At 45.2% G+C, this 23,964-nt stretch overlaps 2 protein-coding genes and 1 pseudogene across 7 annotated transcripts in view; 2 read left to right on the top strand and 1 right to left on the bottom strand.

Moving 5' to 3' along the window:
* LOC124031616 (cingulin-like protein 1) overlaps nucleotides 1–8,037 on the top strand; it is a 55,018-nt gene extending 46,981 nt beyond the window's left edge. Inside the window, exons 16-21 of one of the 4 annotated variants that reach the window (XM_046343093.1) lie at nucleotides 1,908–1,991; nucleotides 2,120–2,244; nucleotides 2,633–2,741; nucleotides 6,812–6,975; nucleotides 7,204–7,225; nucleotides 7,263–8,037. In XM_046343093.1, coding sequence (XP_046199049.1) covers nucleotides 1,908–1,991; nucleotides 2,120–2,244; nucleotides 2,633–2,741; nucleotides 6,812–6,975; nucleotides 7,204–7,225; nucleotides 7,263–7,469 — 711 coding nt within the window. In that variant the 3' untranslated portion in view covers nucleotides 7,470–8,037. Of the gene's footprint in view, nucleotides 1–1,907; nucleotides 1,992–2,119; nucleotides 2,245–2,632; nucleotides 2,742–6,811; nucleotides 6,976–7,091 lie in introns of all 4 variants that reach the window. The other 3 variants (XM_046343111.1, XM_046343085.1, XM_046343102.1) reach the window with 3 other exon arrangements.
* A 1,484-nt stretch (nucleotides 8,038–9,521) lies between these two features.
* Nucleotides 9,522–9,700, top strand: LOC124048674 (annotated as a pseudogene).
* Nucleotides 9,701–20,662: 10,962 nt separating this feature from the next.
* LOC124031711 (disintegrin and metalloproteinase domain-containing protein 10-like) overlaps nucleotides 20,663–23,964 on the bottom strand; it is a 32,903-nt gene continuing 29,601 nt past the window's right edge. For 2 of the 3 annotated variants that reach the window (XM_046343298.1, XM_046343311.1), the window contains exon 16: nucleotides 20,663–23,740. In XM_046343298.1, the coding sequence (XP_046199254.1) occupies nucleotides 23,532–23,740 (209 nt within the window). In that variant the 3' untranslated portion in view covers nucleotides 20,663–23,531. The remainder of the gene's footprint in view (nucleotides 23,741–23,964) is intronic. The other variant, XR_006838161.1, reaches the window with a different exon arrangement.

The following is a 23,964-nucleotide window of genomic DNA, read 5'->3' as shown; positions in this document are numbered from 1 at the left end:
GGTGTGTGTGTATGTATGGGTGTATGGATGTGTGGGTTTGTGTGGGTGTGTGTGGGTGTGTATGCTGGTAAAGTAGGCCAGACTAATTAAAACACAACATGAATCTGTTACCATCCCTTTACTGTTTTTGTAACCTTTATTTAACCAGGCAAGTCAGTTAAGAACAAATTCTTATTTTCTAGGATCAGTGGGTTAACTGCCTGTTCAGGGGCAGAACGATAGATTTGTACCTTGTCAGTTCAGGGATTTAAACTTGCAACCATTCGGTTACTAGTCCAACGCTCTAACCACTAGGCTACCCTGCCGCCCCTTTACACTCCCTTTACACTCCCTTTATTGTTCCTTTACACTCCCTTTATAGTCCCTTTACTGTCACTTTACACTCCCTTTACTGTTACTTTACACTTTATTTACTGTTCCCTTTACACTCCCTTTACACTTCCTTTACTGTTCCTTTACATTCCTTTATTGTTCCTTTACACTCCCTTTACTGTCCCTTTACACTTCGTTTACACTCCCTTCCTGTTCCTTTACACTCGCTTCACACTTCCTTTACACTCCCTTACTTTTCCTTTACACTCCCTTTTGCTGTCCATTTACTGCCCCTTTACGCTTCCTTACTGCCCCTTTACACTCCCTTTACTGTCCCTTTACTGTCACTTTACACTCCCTTTACTGTCACTTTACACTCCCTTTACACTCCCTTACTGTTCCTTTACACTCCCTTTACTGTCCCTTTACTGTCACTTTACACTCCTTTACTGTCACTTTACACTCCCTTTACACTCCCTTACTGTTCCTTTACACTCCCTTTACACTTAGTTTACACTCCCTTCCTGTTCCTTTACACTCCCTTATTGTCCCTTTACACTCCCTTACTGTCCCTTTACACTCCCTTACTGTCCCTTTACAGTCCCTTTACTGTTACTTTACACTTTATTTACTGTTCCCTTTACACTCCTTTACACTTCCTTTACACTCCCTTTACTGTTCCTTTACACTCCGTTTACTGTCCCTTTACACTCCGTTTACTGTCCCTTTACACTTTGTTTACACTCCCTTCCTGTTCCTTTACACTCCCTTTTGCTGTCCATTTACTGTCACTTTACACCCGCTTTACACTTACTTTACACTCACTCTACTGTCCCTTTACACTCCCTTTACTGTCCCTTTACACTCCCTTTACTGTCCCTTTACACTCCCTTTACACTCCCTTTACTGTCCCTTTACACTCCCTTTACTGTCCCTTTACACTCCCTTTACTGTGCCTTTATTTTTCCTTTACACTCCTTTTTACTGTCCCTTTACACCCGCTTTACACTTACTTTACACTTACTTTACACTCTATTTTTCATTTACACTCCCTTTACAGCCCCTTTACTGTTCCTTTACACTTCCTTTACTGTCCCTTTACACTCCCTTTACTGTCCCCTTACTGTCCCTTTACACTCCCTTTATACTCCCTTTACTGTCCCTTTACACTCCGCTTACTGTCCCGTTACTCTCCCTTTCAGTAGAGTCCTCCTCTCGGCCGGGGCCTCCTTCTAACTGTCAGTAGAGTCCTCCTCTCGGCCGGGGCCTCCTTCTAACTGTCAGTAGAGTCCTCCTCTCGGCCGGGGCCTCCTAACTGTCAGTAGAGTCCTCCTCTCGGCTGGGGCCTCCTTCTAACTGTCAGTAGAGTCCTCCTCTCGGCCGGGGCCTCCTTCTAACTGTCAGTAGAGTCCTCCTCTCGGCGGGGCCTTCTAACTGTCAGTAGAGAAAAGTCTTTTAGGGATCCTGTTCACTTGCTGTCTGATCTAGAATGAAATACAAACAGACAGACCAGACATCATGTCCATAATAGTTTCATAATGTCTTCTGCAGTGTGTAGTGGAGGCCTATTCATGTCTCTTTTTCTCTGCTGATAGATGGAGCTGATAAGAGGTGAGCTGCTGCAGGAGAGAGCAGTCAAACAGGACCTGGAGTGTGACAAGATCACTCTGGAGAGACAGGTAAACTTCTAACCCCTGTGACATCACCAATCTCTCTACAGTCGATGATTGAACCTGCCATGATGATGACCCAGTGCTTCCTGGCCGTCTTATACATGTCATACTCACCCTGTATTGTTCTCTTCCAGAATAAGGACCTGAAGAGTAGGGTGTCTCATCTAGAGGGCTCTCAGAGGTCCAATCAGGATGTTGTGGTTTCCAGACTGGAGGGAAGGATCCAGGAGCTGGAGGGGAGGTTGGAGGGAGAGGAGAGGTGAGATGAGTTGTGGGGGAGAGCTGAGGCTGCAGGGAGAGGAGGTGGAGGGGAGATGAGAGGTGGAGGGGAGATGAGAGGTGGAAGGGAGAGTAGATGAGTTGTGGGGGAGAGCTGAGGCTGCAGGGAGAGGTGGAGGGGAGAGTCGATGAGAGGTGGAGGGAGAGGATGAGAGGTGGAGGGAGAGCTGAGCCGGCAGGGAGAAGGGCGATGTGAGGTGGAGAGGAGATGTAGGGGAGAGCTGAGGCTGCAGGGAGAGGAGATGGAGGGGAGAGCTGAGGCTGCAGGGAGAGGAGATGAGAGGTGGAAGGGAGATGAAAGGTAAGGTGGAGGGGAGAGCTGATGACTGATCATGAGTGTCTGACAGGGTTTCATACTTTCTTCTCAGAGACAACATCAACCTGCAACAAGCCAACAGGAAACTAGAGAGAAAAGTGAAGGAAATGATGATTCAAGTGGACGATGAGCACATATCCATGCAGAACCAGAATGACCAGGTAAAGTGGACGATGAGCACATATCCATGCAGAACCAGAATGACCAGGTAAAGTGGAGGTGGAAGGGAGATATCCATGCAGAACCAGAATGACCAGGTAAAGTGGACTTCTCAGAGACACATATCCATGCAGAACCAGAATGACCAGGTAAAGTGGACGATGAGCACATATCCATGCAGAACCAGAATGACCAGGTAAAGTGGACGATGAGCACATATCTATGCAGAACCAGAATGACCAGGTAAAGTGGACGATGAGCACATATCTATGCAGAACCAGGAACACCAGTGTTACGTTCCCTAGCAACAAAACCAAACATGTCGCTCAAACAGAAGGAGGAGCTTACAGAGTCACTGACCTCAAACCAAAACTAAACCGGTGTTGTTTTAGGAGGGGTTCTGAAAGACACTTATGAAAGTTGACTAACCACAACAACTGTAACCTAAAAGACACCCACAATGAGTGCCCGCTAAATTTGCCCTAGAAGAGGCAAACAAAAGAAAACCCAAATCAAATCAAATCAAATCAAATTTTATTTGTCACATACACATGGTTAGCAGATGTTAATGCGAGTGTAGCGAAATGCTTGTGCTTCTAGTTCCGACAATGCAGTGATAACCAACAAGTAATCTAACTAACAATTCCAAAACTACTGTCTTATACACAGTGTAAGGGGATAAGGAACATGTACATAAGGATATATGAATGAGTGATGGTACAGAGCAGCATACAGTAGATGGTATCGAGTACAGTATATACATATGAGATGAGTGTGTAGACAAAGTAAACAAAGTGGCATAGTTAAAGTGGCTAGTGATACATGTGTTACATAAGGATGCAGTCGATGATGTAGAGTACAGTATATACATATGCATATGAGATGAATAATGTAGGGTAAGTAACATTATATAAGGTAGCATTGTTTAAAGTGGCTAGTGATATATTTACATCATTTCCCATCAATTCCCATTATTAAAATGGCTGGAGTTGGGTCAGTGTCAATGACAGTGTGTTGGCAGCAGCCACTCAATGTTAGTGGTGGCTGTTTAACAGTCTGATGGCCTTGAGATAGAAGCTGTTTTTCAGTCTCTCGGTCCCAGTAGGATGCACCTGTACTGACCTCGCCTTCTGGATGATAGCGGGGTGAACAGGCAGTGGTTCGGGTGGTTGATGTCCTTGATGATCTTTATGGCCTTCCTGTAACAACGGGTGGTGTAGGTGTCCTGGAGGGCAGGTAGTTTGCCCCCGGTGATGCGTTGTGCAGCCCTCACTACCCTCTGGAGAGCCTTACGGTTGAGGGCGGAGCAGTTGCCGTACCAGGCGGTGATACAGCCCGCCAGGATGCTCTCGATTGTGCATCTGTAGAAGTTTGTGAGTGCTTTTGGTGACAAGCCGAATTTCTTCAGCCTCCTGAGGTTGAATAGGCGCTGCTGCGCCTTCTTCACGACGCTGTCAGTGTGAGTGGACCAATTCAGTTTGTCTGTGATGTGTATGCCGAGGAACTTAAAACTAGCTACCCTCTCCACTACTGTTCCATCGATGTGGATAGGGAGGTGTTCCCTCTGCTGTTTCCTGAAGTCCACAATCATCTCCTTAGTTTTGTTGACGTTGAGTGTGAGGTTATTTTCCTGACACCACACTCCGAGGGCCCTCACCTCCTCCCTGTAGGCCGAACTTAGACAGGAAGAAAACCAAAAGGTTGAGCTAAACACACAAAGGAATGTTTTTCTAGAACTCAAATAGGCCGAGACAACTAAAGAGGTTGACCCTCCCACATCAAGACAACTGGAGCACCTGGGCCAGCCACTCCTATTTGGCACCTGGGCCAGCCACTCTTATTTGGCACCTAGGCCAGCCACTCCTATTTGGCACCTGGGCCAGCCACTCTTATTTGGCACCTGGGCCAGCCACTCTTATTTAGCACCTGGGCCAGCCACTCCTATTTGGCACCTGGGCCAGCCATTCTTATGTCACACCTGGGCCAGCCACTCTTATTTGGCACCTGGGCCAGCCACTCTTATTTGACACCTGGGCCAGCCACTCTTATTTGACACCTGGGCCAGCCATTCTTATTTGACACCTGGGCCAGCCATTCTTATTTGACACCTGGGCCAGCCATTCTTATTTGGCACCTGGGCCAGCCACTCTTATTTGGCACCTGGGCCAGCCACTCTTATTTGGCACCTGGGCCAGCCACTCTTATTTGGCACCTGGGCCAGCCACTCTTATTTGGCACCTGGGCCAGCCACTCTTATTTGGCACCTGGGCCAGCCACTCTTATTTGGCACCTGGGCCAGCCACTCTTATTTTGCACACCTGGGCCAGCCACTCTTATTTTGCACACCTGGGCCAGCCACTCTTATTTGGCACCTGGGCCAGCCACTCCTATTTGGCACCTGGGCCAGCCACTCTTATTTGGCACCTGGGCCAGCCACTCTTATTTAGCACCTGGGCCAGCCATTCTTATTTTGCACACCTGGGCCAGCCACTCTTATTCGTCACACCTGGGCCAGCCATTCTTATTTTGCACACCTGGGCCAGCCACTCTTATTCGTCACACCTGGGCCAGCCATTCTTATTTTGCACACCTGGGCCAGCCACTCTTATTCGTCACACCTGGGCCAGCCATTCTTATTTTGCACACCTGGGCCAGCCACTCTTATTCGTCACACCTGGGCCAGCCATTCTTATTTTGCACACCTGGGCCAGCCACTCTTATTCGTCACACCTGGGCCAGCCATTCTTATTTTGCACACCTGGGCCAGCCACTCTTATTCGTCACACCTGGGCCAGCACGGGTGAAACACCTTCTGACTAACGAGGTGGCACTATTCGGTGCGTCCAACCTCCTAAATGTATAAACCAAAGCCTGTAGCACCCGGTGAAGCATAACCTTCAAGTTCATTCAAATAGTTACAGTGGTCCTTCTGTAGCTCAGTTGGTAGAGCATGGCGCTTGTAACGCCAGGGTAGTGGGTTCGATCCCCGGGACCACCCATACGTAGAATGTATGCACACATGACTGTAAGTCGCTTTGGATAAAAGCGTCTGCTAAATGGCATATATATATTAACAATTATTGGAAGTGTACGTCGTAATGCTGTCCTAAACGTGACATTACAAATGTTTTAAGATGTCTCGACATCTTATGTTTCTCTGAAAGTTAAGTGGCAAATTCAGATACGTGTTACCATAGTTACAGGAAGACACAGGCGAGTCAAAGTAATTCACATCCATTGAGGACTTTTCATTGGCCAATTCACGGAGATCCTACCTAATGTACACCTCTTATAGCTGACCCAGAAGCTGAGGACAGACCATACACCTCTTATAGCTGACCCAGAAGCTGAAGACAGACCATACACCTCTTATAGCTGACCCAGAAGCTGAAGACAGACCATACACCTCTTACAGCTGACCCAGAAGCTAATGATAGACAATACACCTCTTATAGCTGACCCAGAAGCTGAAGACAGACCATGCACCTCTTACAGCTGACCCAGAAGCTGATGATAGACAATACACCGACCATACACCTCTTACAGCTGACCCAGAAGCTGAAGACAGACCATACACCTCTTATAGCTGACCCAGAAGCTGAAGACAGACCATACACCTCTTACAGCTGACCCAGAAGCTGAAGACAGACCATATACCTCTTACAGCTGACCCAGAAGCTGAAGACAGACCATACACCTCTTATAGCTGACCCAGAAGCTGAAGACAGACCATACACCTCTTATAGCTGACCCAGAAGCTGAAGACAGACAATACACCTCTTATAGCTGACCCAGAAGCTGAAGACAGACAAGCACTACAGTAGCCAAGTACTAAATGCGCGCTAGTAGCGTTCAATCAGTGACATCACCCACTTTGAGACCTTGAAAGTAGTTGTTTCCTTCGCTCCGCCAGGACCGCGGCTTTTAGTGGAGCGATGGGTAATGATGCTTCATGGGCGACAGTTTCTCGGGTGTTCAGAGGGTCTCTGGTTCGAGGACAAGTTGAAGGGGAACACTGTTAAACACATTAATGCATTGTTAAAACTTTGTGCTATATAACCCCCTCTCCTAGCTGAACCAGAGGCTGAAGACCGCGAAGAGACAGATGGATGGGGCCGAGGAGGAGATAGAACGTCTGGAAAACTCTAAGAGGAAGTTACAAAGAGACCTGGACGAACAGATAGAGACCAACGATCAGATCCTCAGCCAGCTCAACGCCCTGCGTTCAGAGATGAGGTGAGTTAAATACAACAGTGTGCTGGTAAGGATCTTTCATTTATCACTTTTTTTTGTACCCTGCATTAGTGTCGTTAAATATAATGCTTCTACGGAAATGTGCTCCCCCCCCCCAGGCGTAAGCAACAGAAATCAGCCTCGCTCCTGATGATCGAGAAGTCTGATGATACTGTCTGTGAGGATGACATCAACTCTGACTGAAAAATGCACTAACTTACTTACTTATAGTACTCCGGCGTATTCCCACGAGGGACACGAGGTCTCGACGAGCTCTTCATTCCCACGAGGGACACGAGGTCTCGACGAGCTCTTCATCCCCACGAGGGACACGAGGTCTCGACGAGCTCTTCATTCCCACGAGGGACACGAGGTCTCGACGAGCTCTTCATTCCCACGAGGGACACGAGGTCTCGACGAGCTCTTCATTCCCACGAGGGACACGAGGTCACAAAGAGCTCCTTCCACTTGTTCTTATCCTTGGTGACATGTTGTGATGCTCTGACAGCCTGGCAGAATTACAAGCAGTCAAAGTAAAAACAGTGAGGAATGAAAAGCGTTACAGGAGTTTCTCATTAAAACAATATTTCCATGTACAACTCAAAGTGTGGGTTTGGGCCCATGTGTGGATTTCATAACCCTTTGCATTACACTGCCCTCCAGTGGCCATTGTAGAACTGCAGTTACAGGAGAAAATGTTTTCACTTTTCACCATCATAAAACAGTCCAAAACTATATTGTGTGCTGCATCACTTTTACTTTCATAATGTAATTAAACTATGAATGAAAAGGTTTATTCATAACTAACTTGTGTGAAATAAATGATGTAAAACTGTAAGGCTGTATATCTGCAAGGTTTTAAAGAAAAGGAGGTCGGGCGGTTTCAGGCCAGCATGGCCCTAAGCAAAGGAGTAACTCTTTCTACACGATAAAAAGTTGATGAGCCTCTGGAATGGACCTCTTCCTGTTCCTCTCTGTTTAACCTTTATGTAACTTGGCAAGTCAGTTAAGAACAAGTTCTTATTTACAATGACGGCCTACCAAAAGGTTAAAAGGCCTCCTGCGGAGACGATAAAAAGTTGATGAGCCTCTGGAATGGACTGTTCCTCTCTGGGGCTGGGATAAATATAAATCTAGGACAAAACACACATCATGACAAGAGAGACAACACAACACTACATAAAGAAAGACCTAAGAAGACAACACAGCATGGCAGAAACACATGACAACACAGCATGGTAGCAGCACAACATGACAACACAACATGGCAGAAACACATGACAACGCAACATGGCAGAAACACATGACAGCACAACATGGTAACACAACATGGCAGCAGCACAACATGGCAGCAGCACAACAAGGCAACACAACATGGCAGAAACACATGACAACACAACATGGCAGCAGCACATGGTAGCAACACAACATGGTAGCAACACAACATGGTTGCAACACAACATGGTAGCAGCACAACATGGTAGCAGCACAACATGGCAGCAACACAACATAGCAGCAGCACAAAACAGGGTGCCAACATTGGGCAAATGACAACAGCACAAAGGACAAGAAGGTAGAGACAACAAAACATCACGCAAATGGAATTGTCTTTCAATATTGGCTTTACAGAAATATTTAAATAGATTTACAGCTTCTAGTGTAAAAAAACATGTAGAGGTCTAATTTTTATCATAAGTACACTTCAACTGTGAGAAACGGAATCTAAAACAAAAATCCAGAAAATCACATTGTATGATTTAAGTAATTAATTAGCATTTTATTGCATGGCATAAGTATTTGATACATCAGAAAAGCAGAACTTAATATTTGGTACAGAAACCTTTGTTTGCAATTACAGAGATCATACGTTTCCTGTAGTTCTTGACCAGGTTTGCACACACTGCAGCAGGGATTTTGGCCCACTCCTCCATACAGACCTTCTCCAGATCCTTCAGGTTTCGGGGCTGTCGCTGGGCAATACGGACTTTCAGGTCCCTCCAAAGATTTTCTATTGGGTTCAGGTCTGGAGACTGGCTAGGCCCCTCCAGGACCTTGAGATGCTTCTTACGGAGCCACTCCTTAGTTGCCCTGGCTGTGTGTTTCGGGTCGTAGTCATGCTGGAAGACACAGCCATGACCCATGGCCTGACAGCGCTGCGGCGCCTAGGGGAGGGATCTCCTCTGGGCCCCGAAGGACTGGACGATGATCTATTCAGAAGAGCAGGATGAGGTAAAGACTCACCCCGCTCCTGTACAAGGGACTGAAGACAGCTTCTTAACAAAGTGGCTTTTTAACATGTTTTTCATGCCTTAAAAATGTTTTACCTTTGTTAGATCATCAGCACACATTTTAAATGGCTTTTACAGATTTGATGTTTTTACAAAGAAAGTACTTTTATTCAAGGTTGTTTTCATTGGTTTTAACAACATGTACTTTTTAACAAATTTAAATGTAACTTTCAAATGCTGTGTTTTATGCGTTGGTGCCGTTTTTATGTGTGTAAATGATGTAAAAAATGTATGAGCTGTTTTTAAAGGAATTGTGTCAATAAAACTTCCAAAAGAAAAAGAAAAAATCTGTTTTTATCAGTTTAATATCTGATACGTCCCCTATCTGGGGACCATATATTAAATTGATTTTTGGAATAGGGAGATGGAATAGGGGCTTGCTCCGTCCACTCCACGCATCCACCTGGTATTGCAGTACCTCCAGGAACGGTGCGCCCCCTTCCGTTGTAAATATAAATGAGACGAAGTTAACCGGATGTTACTTTTATTTTACCTGAGATATTTTGTAAAAGATCAAATGTTACGTGTCAATATTGTTATCTGCAAATTGTTTCCCACACCCCTATTTGATAGATTATTATTCCAGATTAGCTGTAAATCTGGTTTTATTAGAATCATTACGTTTGAGCAAGTCTGTCAATGATTCCTAGAAAGTGGTGAAGCCACTCGGCCTTGACGATTTCATGCCGTTTGTATGTGTATAAAATGATGTACAGATGAGCTGTTTTCAAAGGAAATGCAACAAAACTTCCAGAAGAAAACACCTGTTCTCACTTGCACTACTTTCTACATTTACATTTAAGTCATTTAGCAGACGCTCTTATCCAGAGCGACTTACAAATTGGTGCATTCACCTTATGACATCCAGTGGAACAGTCACTTTACAATAGTGCATCTAAATCTTAAAGGGGGGGGGGTGAGAAGGATTACTTCTAGGCATCATTGACAGACTTGCTCTAACGTAATGATTCTAATAAAACCAGATTTACAGCTAATCTGGAATAATAATCTATCAAATAGGGGTGTGGGAAACAATTTGCAGATAACAATATTGACACGTAACATTTGATCTTTTACAAAATATCTCAGGTAAAATAATTGTCCACTTGGTGGCGCCAGACTTCCACCGACCGTCGCCTTGTTCAAGCTGAACTATGTGTTCAATCAAAATGCATTTTAATGTTGAACCACTTTTTGTTTGTTTGTTTAACTAAGCAAGTCAGTTAAGAACAAATTCTTATTTACAATGACCCACCTAGGAACAGTGGGTTCAGGGGTAGAACGACAGATTTGTACCTTTTCAGCGCCGGAGATTCGATCCAGCAACCTTCACAGTTACTGGTCTTAAAGCTCTAACCACTAAGCTACACTTGGCTTCAATACATACATACATCGTCAAAGCAAAAATAGCCTATGTAATTGTTAAATCTGTCTGTAGAGCCTTGTATGATAAGGAAACATTTCCTTGTTCATGGGTATTATGACTCCAGTGTGTGTTAGCTGCATGGACAGTGTATATAACAGCCTCCACTCTTCTGGGAAGGCTTTCCACTAGATGTTGGAACATTGCTGCTATAACAGCCTCCACTCTTCTGGGAAGGCTTTCCACTAGATGTTGGAACATTGCTGCTATAACAGCCTCCACTCTTCTGGGAAGGCTTTCCACTAGATGTTGGAACATTGCTGCTATAACAACCTCCACTCTTCTGAGAAGGATTTCCACTAGATGTTGGAACATTGCTGCTATAACAGCCTCCACTCTTCTGGGAAGGCTTTCCACTAGATGTTGGAACATTGCTGCTATAACAGCCTCCACTCTTCTGGGAAGGTTTTCCACTAGATGTTGGAACAATGCTGCGGGGACTTGCTTCCATTCAGCCACAAGAGCATTAGTGAGGTCAGGCACTGATGTTGGGCGACTAGGCCTGGGTCGCAGTCAGCCTTTTAATTCCTCCCAAATGTGTTCGATGGGGTTGAGGTCAGGGCTCTGTGCAGGCCAGTCAAGTTCTTCCACACCGATCTCGACAAACCATTTTTGTATGGACCTCGCTTAGTGCACGGGGGTCTTGTTATTCTGAAACAGGAATGGGCCACATCCCTAAAGTTGCCACAAAGTTAGTAGCACAGAATCATCTAGAATGTCACTGCAGCGTTAAGATTTCCCTTCACTGGCGGGGCCATGAAAAACAACCATTATTGCTCCTCCACCACTTGGCACTATGCATTGGGGCAGGTAGTGTTTTCTCCTGGCATCTGCCAAACCCAGATTTATCCTTCAGACTGCCAGATGGTGAAGAGTGATTCCAGACACTCCAGAGAACGCGTTTCCACTGCTCCAGAGTCCAATGGCGGCGAGCTTTACACCACTCCAGCCAAACGCTTTGCATTGCACATGGTTATTTTAGGCTTGTGTGAGGCTGCTCGGCCACGGAAACCCATTTCATGAAGCTCCAGACAAACAGTTATTGTGTTGACATTGCTTCCAGAGGCAGTTTGGAACTCGGTAGTGAGTGTTGCAACCGAGGACAGGCGATTTTTACGCAATTCAGCACTCGGCGGTCCCGTTCTATGAGATTGTGTGGCCTACCACTTCACGGCTGTGCCGTTGTTGCTCCTAAATGTTTACAGTTCACAATAACAGCACTTACAGTTAACCGGGGCAGCTCTAACAGGGAAAGTGATGAACTGACTTGTTGGGAGGTGGCATCCTATGACGATGCCATGTTGAAAGTCACTGAGCTCTTCAGTAAAGCCATTCTACTGGCAATGTTTGTCTATGGAGATCGCATGGCTATGTCCTCAATTGTATACACCTGTCAGCAACGGAGCATTGTTAGTAGGGCTCGAACCACCCAGCCAATCAGCATTCAGGGCTCGACCACCCAGCCAATCAGCATTCAGGGCTTGAACCACCCAGCCAATCAGCATTCAGGGCTTGAACCACACAGCCAATCAGCATTCAGGGCTTGAACCACCCAGCCAATCAGCATTCAGGGCTTGAACCACCCAGCCAATCAGCATTCAGGGCTTGAACCACCCAGTATATAATGTATTCCCATTAAGACTGTCAGTCTCAGATTGTATTCCCATTAAAAAGACAGTCAGTTTGATTGTATTCCCATTAAAAAAGGGTCAGTCTCAGATTGTGTTCCCATTAAAAAGACTGTCAGTCCATTCTTGAATTGTGGAGAAATTACAATAAAACACCAATAGAAGAGCTGATGAACATTCTAAAAGAAAAAACAGTGAATCCTGGATCCAGTTTATTTTGAACGAGTCTTTTCATTAATGCATTTCAAGTACTCCAAAAAATGACATCTCTTTGCACAATACATTTTTTTGAAATTTTTAGTAAAAATGTTCAAAGTGAACAACATTTTTTGATACTGTATAAAACACAGTGAACATTAAAATCAGACAGTTTAAAACTTTTTAATCACCTTGTGTTCTTTCGGTCTACATCATTTCACCTACAACATATTCAACTCCATTTTTGACATTTCAGTGCATGTTTTATATCTAGAAACTCTCTTTTTTTTTTTACCCATGAAGATTACAAAATAAAAAATAAAGTACATTTTTCTGGCATTATTTCTTGTGTGGTTGTTCTTCTAATCCAAACCATGCACAAGAGAACAGACACAATGAATGAAAGATTTAGGATACGTTTGTAAATTCACTCTGGAGTGGCAGAGAGCGCCACTCTGGGCGTCCGTAAATTGAGAGCGTTTTGCTTACGGAGCGGTCAGAGCCGAGCGCACATCTGGCCGAGGAGTAGGAATGATCCGATAGTTCTGGCCTCAACGGCAGTCAAGCACACAAGCTAACCAGCTAAAATTAGCTAGCTACTTCCAGACAAAAATGAGAGAACACCTCACTCTGACCATTTTTAGGCTTTTTTTTCACGTTATCCAGAGCGTTGGTGACAAATTGAATCACGCTTTTTGTCTGACGTTTACTAACACGGGCATTTCATCAGTAATTCTGTGCTCTGACACGCTCTGAAATCGGAGTAGATAGCCAGAGCGAATTTACGAATTCACAGTTAGTCCTTCACAATTAATTGTTTTAAACATTTTCATGATGGAGAAAGAAAATAAAACAGTACAAATATTTAAAATTAATCCCATTTCAATTAGCATAGATAAGAACATAAATAACTCAAAAAGGTTGGTAACACTTTGATTTGAAGGGTACCTAAATAAAAATGACTTTAATATACATTCACAAACCATATACATAACATTCATCAATCATAAGCACACATTCATATTAACTACTTACACACTGCTTATGAATGTGTGCTTATGATTGATGATATATATTATATAAGAATTACATAACATTCAAGTGTTACTGAGAAAGGGAGGATTTATCACATGGTCAAAAGTATGTGGACACCTGCGCGTTGAACATGTCATTCTAAAATCATGGGCATTAATATGGACCTGGGACCTCCTTTGCTGCTACAACAGCATCCACCTTTCTGGGAAGGTTTTCCACTAGATGTTGGAACATTGGTGCGAGCACTTCTATTCAGCCCACAAGAGCATTAGTGAGGTTGGGCACTGATGTTTGGGGATTAGGCCTGGCTCGTAGTCGGTGTTCATCCCAAAATATGTTAGATGGGGTTGAGGTCAGGGCTCTTGTGCAGGCCAGTTAAGTTATTCCACGCCGATCTTGACAATTATTTCAGTATGAACCTCCACATTGCTGAAACAGGAAAAGGGCCTAAAAACTCTAAATCCTCCCAAGTAGTGAGAGTACTGTGAGAGTACTGTGAGAGTACTGTGAGAGTACTGTGAGAGTACTGTGAGTGTACTGTGAGTGTACTGTGAGTGTACTGTGTGTGTACTGTGTGTGTACTGTGTGTGTACTGTGTGTGTACTGTGAGAGTACTGTGAGTGTACTGTGAGTGTACTAGCCAGTAGTATGGTTTTTAAAACAGCTTCATTTTCTACAGAAAAAACTCCATGATGAGATTCAATGTGAGAAAGTCCCCTACAGAGCCCATGACCTGTTTTCACACAACCGAGCCAAAGCCAAAGCCAAAGCCAAAGCCAGATATACTGCCCTGGTCTGGTTACACACAACCGAGCCAAGCCAAAGCAAGATATACTGCCCTGGCCTGGTTACACACAACCGAGCCAAGCCAAAGCCAAAGCCAGATATACTGCCCTGGTCTGGTTACACACAACCGAGCCAAAGCCAGATATACTGCCCTGGCCTGGTTACACACAACCGAGCCAAAGCCAGATATACTGCCCTGGCCTGGTTACACACAACCGAGCCAAAGCCAGATATACTGCCCTGGCCTGGTTACACACAACCGAGCCAAAGCCAAAGCCAAAGCCAGATATACTGCCCTGGTCTGGTTACACACAACCGAGCCAAGCCAAATATACTGCCCTGGTCTGGTTAAACACAACCGAGCCAAGCCAAAGCCAGATATACTGACCTGGTCTGGTTACACACAACCGAGCCAAGCCAGATATACTGACCTGGTCTGGTTACACATCCACCATTGTTGCTGGAACCGGGCTGGAAAGGACAATACCAGAACGGGACGGTTGGAGTCAGCACGATAGTGGGAAAAGAGTACATGTGATCATGACCCAGAAAAGGAAAGCAAGCCAGTTAGCTTTGAAGCTGTTTACATGATCTAGGCCAGGGACGGGCACCTCAGATCAGCCCCCCCCCCCCTCCTAGCCATGGTCAAATTACCATCAGGGGGAGGGGGGGCCCATTGATTTTGTTAGTCACTCTCACTCAGATATCATATTTAAAACGGCAAACATTTCTCTCCGCCCTAATGAGCAGAATTGCAGGAAATAGGAATGGTGCATAACGATGGCGGTCCCCATGTACATAACCACATAGCCATCGTTTGCTAAAGTTCACCGCATGTTAAAATGACTCTCTAACATTACCATTTTTATGTATCAGCGTTAGCACAATATACACAATCCTAATTCTAGCTCCAAGACGGAAACAATTTTTAAAAAATTTAATGAAAAGGTAGATTTATCTGATTTACTGGTACATTCAACCATGTTAGGCACCGTAGTAAAACAACAAACTCCGTGGGTAGTGCTTTAAAAACGGCAACATCGTCTACGCCCCATCGCACAATGTGAAGAATTGCAGGAAATTAACTCTAAAACGAAAAAAATTCTCTCTACTGTCAAGTGGGGGGACCCCGGTGGGCGCTAATATGTTTTGTTCGCAAAAACAAAACTTCACTTAGGGACCCAAAAAGGCTAGGGCCGGGCTCGGACTGCGTGAATATGGGTTTGAGCGTGGGTACACAGACCAGAGAGCAACTGCCGCCCCTCATGATGAGTTTCCATTATGTGCCCCCCCCCCATCATCAAAGATGCCCTGATCTAAGATCAACCAAGTCCACTGCCTTTGTAGTATTAAGGGCAGAGGTCAAAACACCGTAGGTCAAACAGTCCCACTACCAGTCTCCTACGCTCTTCTGTCTTCAGACGTTGCGTGAACCAATGGTTACGTACCACATCGCTGACTGTGTCGCCAGGCCACCCGTTGCTATAGTAGCTCGTACTTAAAATATTTATCCAGGCTTTGTAAGATCTGGCATTCGTCTGCAACGTCCGAGCAGAGGTACACGACCAACTTCTATGGTCAGTCATAGTGAAATGACTGTTTTGGCATGACAACTACACTAGAGGAGTTAGACAGCCCGGTCCCAGGACGGGTTGTGCTATGAGTCTTCCATTTGTCCATTCAAACTAGTGCATAGCTTTTAGAGACCTTCCTACTGGCTTTTCCTACATAAAAGGAAAGATCAAAAATATATAAAAAAGACTAATTCGTAAAGTATGACACAACAACACTCATGTTAACTAATGTAAAGGGTCACAAAGACACTCATCTCTGTAGGGGACACAGTCTGTTATGTCATTAGAGGACACAGTCTTTTAACAGAACAGGGTTATGTCAGTAGGGGACACAGTCTTTTAACAGAACAGGGTTATGTCAGTAGAGGACACAGTCTTTTAACAGAACAGGGTTATGTCAGTAGAGGACAGTCTTATGTCAGTAGAGGACACAGTCTTTTAACAGAACAGGGTTATGTCAGTAGGGGACACAGTCTTAACAGAACAGGGTTATGTCATTAGAGGACACAGTCTTTTAACAGAACAGGGTTATGTCATTAGAGGACACAGTCTTTTAACAGAACAGGGTTATGTCAGTAGGGGACACAGTCTTATGTCAGTAGGGGACACAGTCTGTTATGTCATTAGGGGACACAGTATTTTAACAGAACAGGGTTATGTCATTAGAGGACACAGTCTTTTAACAGAACAGGGTTATGTCAGTAGGGGACACAGTCTTATGTCAGTAGGGGACACAGTCTGTTATGTCATTAGGGGACACAGTATTTTAACAGAACAGGGTTATGTCATTAGAGGACACAGTCTTTTAACAGAACAGGGTTGTCAGTAGGGCACACAGCAACAACAACAAAAACATTTTTAAAACGTTTTAAAATCCATTCTTGCAACGCCAAATGAAAAAGAAAATGGGGGGAAAAAAAGAATGCGTTTCTTATTGGAGGAGCCCAGGTAGTCCTTCCACCGTCGCATTCTGTTTGGTGCCCAAATCAACACAACCCAATCATCCACACACATTTCTTTACAGGGCAAGTGATCAATGCATGGGGGGGGGAATTAACCTTTCAATCTAGGAACAAGCTCTAAACAAAGTGCTATGTCATAGTGGACGATTAGAATGTGCAATAGTCTTGGAATAAATCCGGTATTTTAACCACTGCAACAAACGGCGTGGTCCTTCTGTAGCTCAGTTGGTAGAGCATGGCGCTTGTAACGCCAGGGTAGTGGGTTCGATCCCCGGGACCACCCATACGTAGAATGTATGCACACATGACTGTAAGTCGCTTTGGATAAAAGCGTCTGCTAAATGGCATATATTATTATTATTCAAACAGAACTAAATCAACCCCCAGCTATAATAGGAACATAATCCGCTATGATTAATTGTGTAACAGACAACAAAAAAACATTACAGACCTTACAGTCTAGTACGGTCAATCAACAATGGTCACATTTAAATAAAAATACATAAAAAACATAACTGTACGTTGTACATTGTCAGACTTTTGATCTGAAAATTAACTTCTTTTTTCTCTCTTCCCAAATTGGAATTGATTTTCGATGTATTTCCATACTCACGTAAACCTAGAAATGTGTCTTTAATACCCTCTTTGTACTAAAGTAAGTGTACATACGAAATGGCACCCTAACACCTACAGTATAAATCAGAAGTTTATATACACCTTAGCCAAATACATTTAAACTCATTTTTTCCACAATTCCTGACATTTAATCCTAGTAAAAATTGCCTGTATTTTAGGTCAGTTAGGATCACCACTTTATTTTAAGAATGTGTAATGTCAGAATCATAGCGGATTTATTTCAGCATCACGTTCCCAGTGGGTCAGAAGTTTACATACACTCAATTAATATTTGTGTACATATTTTCAATTAGTGTTTGGTAGCATTGCCTTTAAATTGTTTAACTTGGGTCAAATGTTTCGGGTAGCCTTCCACAAGCTTCCAACAATAAGTTGGGTGAATTTTGGCCCATTCCTCCTGACAGAGCTGGTGTAACTGGGTCAGGTTTATAGGCCTCCTTGCTCGCAAATGCCTTTTCAGTTCTGCCCACAAATTTTCTATAGGATTGAGATCAGGGCTTTGTGATGGCCACTCCAATACCTTGACTTTGTTGTCCTTAAAGTCATTTTGCCACAACTTTGGAAGTATGCTTGGGGTCATTTTCCATTTGGAAGACCCATTTACGACCAAGCTTTAACTTCCGGACTGATGTCTTGAGATGTTGCTTCAAATATATTGTTAAAATAATTTAAATGTTGAAAGATAATGATTAAATAATTCCACTCCACCTTATGAAATTGATTAGAATCATCTGAATAATAGAATCATCTGATGATGTGTGTAGTTTTAGTCAGAATTAGATTAAAACAATGTATCTGTATAGTGGAAATACACAGACTGTCTGAGCAAGGCGTAGCTCAGGATTTGAATGTGGGGGCCGAAGAAAGACAGATACCGAGAACACTTAAACTGTGTTTGGACCGACCTGGTTAGGCCTCGGAGGAACCTATGAGAGGACAGGGAGTACTTCTCAAGGTTTCCCTCATCTCGGGGGAATGGAACTGTCGGCTAGGCAGTGATACACAGTGGTGAGAACTACGGAGAAGGATAAAACTCACCTACTGTTTTGTGTGGAAGTATGTGCGTAGGATACCTACTGTCGTGACATATATCCACATAATTTTCCTTCCTCATGATGCCATCTATTTTGTGGAATGCACCAATCCCTCTTGCAGCAAAGCACCCCCACAACATGATGCTGCCACCCCCGTGCTTCACGGTTGGGATGGTGTTCATCGGCTTGTAAGCCTCCCCTTTTTCCTCCAAACATAACGGTGGTCATTATGGCCAAACAGTTACAGTTATATTTCATCAGACCAGAGGGCATTTCTCCAAAAAGTACAATCTTTGTCCCCATGTGCAGTTGCAAACCGTAGTCTGGCTTTTTTATGGCAGTTTTGGAGCAGTGGCTTCTTCTTTTGCTGAGCGGCCTTTCAGGTTATGTCAATATAGGACTCGTTTTACTGTGGATATAGATACTTTTGTACCCGTTTCCTCCAGCATCTTCACAAGGTCCTTTGCTGTTGTTCTGAGATCGATTTGCACTTTTCGCACCAAAGTACGTTCATCTCTAGGAGACAGAACACATCTCCTTCCTAACCGACTTGCCAAAACTATAGTTTGTTAACAAGAAATTTGTGGAATGGTTGAAAAACGAGTTTTAATGACTCAAACCTAAGTGTATGTAAACTTCCGACTTCAACTATACATAGTGCACTAGTTTGGACCAGGGATAAATAGGGAATAGGGTTCTCTTTTGGATGGACCCTATGCCAAGCTTAGCCGTCAGTGACGTGGCAGAATCAGATTTTAATGAGTGGTTCTGTGTTCTATTCATTCTACTGCATCAAAACGTATATATATATATATATATATACAAAATAAACTGGGACAAAACCAAGTGTGTAAAAACTAAGTGAACTTCCCATCACGTCGCGACCACAACAAGATGTCGCGTCCACAACAAGATGTCACGTCGCGTCCACAACAAGATGTCGCGTCCACAACAAGATGTCACGTCCACAACAAGATGTCGCGTCCACAACAAGATGTCGCGTCCACAACAAGATGTCACGTCGCGCCCACAACAAGATGTCACGTCCACAACAAGATGTCACGACCACAACAAGATGTGTCGCGTCCACAACAAGATGTCACGTCGCGTCCACAACAAGATGTCACGACCACAACAAGATGTCACGTCGCCCACAACAAGATGTCGCGTCCACAACAAGATGTCACGTCGCGACCACAACAAGATGTCACGTCGCGTCGCGTCCACAACAAGATGTCACGACCACAACAAGATGTCACGTCGCGTCCACAACAAGATGTCACGACCACAACAAGATGTCACGTCGCGGCCACAACAAGATGTCACGACCACAACAAGATGTCACGTCGCGGCCACAACAAGTTGTCACGTCCACAACAAGATGTCGCGTCCACAACAAGATGTCGCGTCCACAACAAGATGTCGCGTCCACAACAAGATGTCGCGTCCACAACAAGATGTCGCGTCCACAACAAGTTGTCGCGTCCACAACAAGTTGTCGCGTCCACAACAAGTTGTCGCGTCCACAACAAGTTGTCGCGTCCACAACAAGTTGTCGCGTCCACAACAAGTTGTCGCGTCCACAACAAGTTGTCGCGTCCACAACAAGTTGTCGCGTCCACAACAAGTTGTCGCGTCCACAACAAGTTGTCGCGTCCACAACAAGATGTCGCGTCCACAACAAGATGTCGCGTCCACAACAAGATGTCACGTCCACAACAAGATGTCACGTCCACAACAAGATGTCACGTCCACAACAAGATGTCACGTCCACAACAAGATGTCGCGTCCACAACAAGTTGTCGCGTCCACAACAAGATGTCACGTCCACAACAAGATGTCACGTCGCGACCACAACAAGATGTCACGTCGCGACCACAACAAGATGTCACGTCCACAACAAGATGTCACGTCCACAACAAGATGTCACGTCCACAACAAGATGTCACGTCCACAACAAGATGTCACGTCTTGTCCACAACAAGATGTCACGTCTTGTCCACAACAAGATGTCACGTCCACAACAAGATGTCACGTCCACAACAAGATGTCACGTCTTGTCCACAACAAGATGTCACGTCTTGTCCACAACAAGATGTCACGTCCACAACAAGATGTCACGCGTCCACAACAAGATGTCACGTCACGTCCACAACAAGATGTCACGTCCACAACAAGATGTCACGTCCACAACAAGATGTCACGTCCACAACAAGATGTCACGTCCACAACAAGATGTCACATCCACAACAAGATGTCACGTCGCGACCACAACAAGATGTCACGTCGCGTCCACAACAAGATGTCACGTCCACAACAAGATGTCACGTCCACAACAAGATGTCACGTCGCGTCCACAACAAGATGTCGCGACCACAACAAAGATGTCACGTCCACAACAAGATGTCACGTCCACAACAAGATGTCACGTCCACAACAAGATGTCACGTCCACAACAAGATGTCACGTCCACAACAAGATGTCACGTCCACAACAAGATGTCACGTCCACAACAAGATGTCACGTCCACAACAAGATGTCACGTCGCGTCCACAACAAGATGTCATGTCCACAACAAGATGTCACGTCGCGTCCACAACAAGATGTCATGTCCACAACAAGATGTCACGTCCACAACAAGATGTCACGTCCACAACAAGTTGTCGCGACCACAACGAGATGTCACGTCGCCACCACAACAAGTTATTAGCAAAAAATACCAGATGAAGAGACGAGGGAGCTCTTCAACGTCACAAAGGTCAAAGGTGAGAAGTAGTGAGATATGGTGGTGACCTTATGTTCTACCTCTGGAACCTAAACACTATGAGAATTCCATCCATAAGGATTCCATGATTGCAGCAAAAGGAGAACTTGATTGCTGAAAATTCTGTTAAAATTCCCAACTTCAGTGTCCAGTCCACAGAACTTACCCATACACCCTTCCAGATAGCTTCATTTGTGTTACTGTCCTGAGAGTACAGTACTAACCAAAAACAGTAAAGAATCATATGTACATTTACAGTAGAAGAAATAGTTGTGTTTTTTTCACTCATGTTATGTTACACTGAAAATCTTTAGACAGACAGACAGTCAGTCAGAGACAGTCAGTCAGAATGTCTCCGAGAGTCTGCATGGAGAAACAAAGAGAAGAGCCTTGTGTCTTTTTGCTGTTGAGTTTGAAACGTTGTGTCGTAATCACAAGTCCAGCAAATCTCTTTCATTTCTGGCTAAAATGGCCGACAAAACATTTCAACCAACCAGGAGCCTTGGAACATATGCGTGTTCTCACTCAGGAGGAGGGACTTTGCAAATGGAAAAAAAAAAAACACAACTAAAGCTATATGTGATGGAACCATTCCTCCACTCCTTGGAACTCTATTCAAATAAATTAAGAAAAAAAATATGCAATAGCTGATGGTCACTTCCACTCCACACTGCAAAGGCTGATGGTCACTTCCACTCCACACTGCAACGGCTGATGGTCACTTCCACTCCACACTGCAAAGGCTGATGGTCACTTCCACTCCACACTGCACGGCTGATGGTCACTTCCACTCCACAACGGCTGATGGTCACTTCCACTCCACACTGCACGGCTGATGGTCACTTCCACTCCACACTGCACGGCTGATGGTCACTTCCACTCCACACTGCACGGCTGATGGTCACTTCCACTCCACACTGCACGGCTGATGGTCACTTCCACAACGGCTGATGGTCACTTCCACTCCACACTGCACGGCTGATGGTCACTTCCACTCCACACTGCACGGCTGATAGTCACTTCCACTCCACAACGGCTGATGGTCACTTCCACTCCACAACGGCTGATGGTCACTTCCACTCCACACTGCACGGCTGATGGTCACTTCCACTCCACACTGCACGGCTGATGGTCACTTCCACTCCACACTGCACGGCTGATGGTCACTTCCACTCCACACTGCACGGCTGATGGTCACTTCCACAACGGCTGATGGTCACTTCCACTCCACACTGCACGGCTGATGGTCACTTCCACTCCACACTGCACGGCTGATAGTCACTTCCACTCCACAACGGCTGATGGTCACTTCCACTCCACTGCACGGCTGATGGTCACTTCCACTCCACACTGCACGGCTGATGGTCACTTCCACTCCACAGAATGACAAAATGGCGGATCTCACTCCAAAAGGTGGAGCCCCAGAAAACAGCTGGATGAAGACTGAAGAGGTCAGCGGTGCTGCAGCTCTAGTGGTGGTCGTTGGAGGGGGTCTTTATTTGAAGAGGTGCTGCAGCTCTAGTGGTGGTCGTTGGAGGGGGTCTTTATTTGAAGAGGTGCTGCAGCTCTAGTGGTGGTCGCTGGAGGGGGTCTTTATTTGAAGAGGTGCTGCAGCTCTAGTGGTGGTCGTTGGAGGGGGTCTTTATTTGAAGAGGTGCTGCAGCTCTAGTGGTGGTCGTTGGAGGGGTCTTTATTTGAAGAGGTGCTGCAGCTCTAGTGGTGGTCGTTGGAGGGGGTCTTTATTTGAAGAGGTGCTGCAGCTCTAGTGGTGGTCGTTGGAGGGGGTCTTTGAACTTTCTCAACTCCGTCCTGTTTGTAGATGGAGGGTCTGACGTATGGGGATGGTAAAACAACCAGTTTAGGCTGTTCTTTGGGTGGAGTGAAGCACGTGTTTTATCCCACTGTTAGGTGTAAACCGGTGTGATTTGAATCCGGGTCTCCCAAGTGGCAACACAACGGCCTTAACCATTAGATAAACAGGACATGCTAAAAAAAGCGTGTAAAAACTAAAAACTGTTGTTCCCTTTCCCTCAATTCCATCTATCCTAAATCATAAAACATCTAAGAATATCCTCTAGGTTTAAATGGTGAAGATGTGGGATTTCCACCCTGGAGACATGGGTTCAAATCTCAATCCCAGCAGCGACATAAATAGGCACAAGGAGGAGCCAAGGCAAGGCAAGGAGCAGGCGATGGAGGGAGCAGCGTTCCCCACCCCGAACCCCAGTGTCTCAGCGTCTCATCTGGCCCATCTGGTAGTTTTCTCTAGGCTGACCCTGGCTGCGGTGGTGCCTCTGGGGCTGGGGCTGGCGTGAGGGCTGCTGCCGCTGGCCCCCAGAGACAGGGTGGTGCTGGCCGTGACTGACACCTCCATGGTACGACTGGGACTGGTGCACCTGGGCCTCCCTGGCCTGCTGCTGGGCTCTCCTCTTCAACGTGCCTGGGGTAAGAGGGAGAGAGAGGTTAGTCTAGCACAGTGGTCAACAACCAGTCGATCGCGATTTCTGTAAAAACCCAACGATAAAGCCTTGCATTCAAATATTTTATATTATATCCACACTATTGGCACTATGCTATACTTTTATTTTGAAGGCTAAACACAAAGTCCACTATTGTGGCTAATCCTTATTGTGGCTAGCTTCACATAGATGGGCCCGACCACCA

The sequence above is a fragment of the Oncorhynchus gorbuscha genome, linkage group LG01 (genome assembly GCF_021184085.1).
Source record: "Oncorhynchus gorbuscha isolate QuinsamMale2020 ecotype Even-year linkage group LG01, OgorEven_v1.0, whole genome shotgun sequence".
Taxonomy (NCBI): domain Eukaryota; kingdom Metazoa; phylum Chordata; class Actinopteri; order Salmoniformes; family Salmonidae; genus Oncorhynchus; species Oncorhynchus gorbuscha.
The sequence above is the reverse complement of the archived record's forward strand: the minus strand, read 5'-3'. Positions and strand labels throughout refer to the sequence as shown.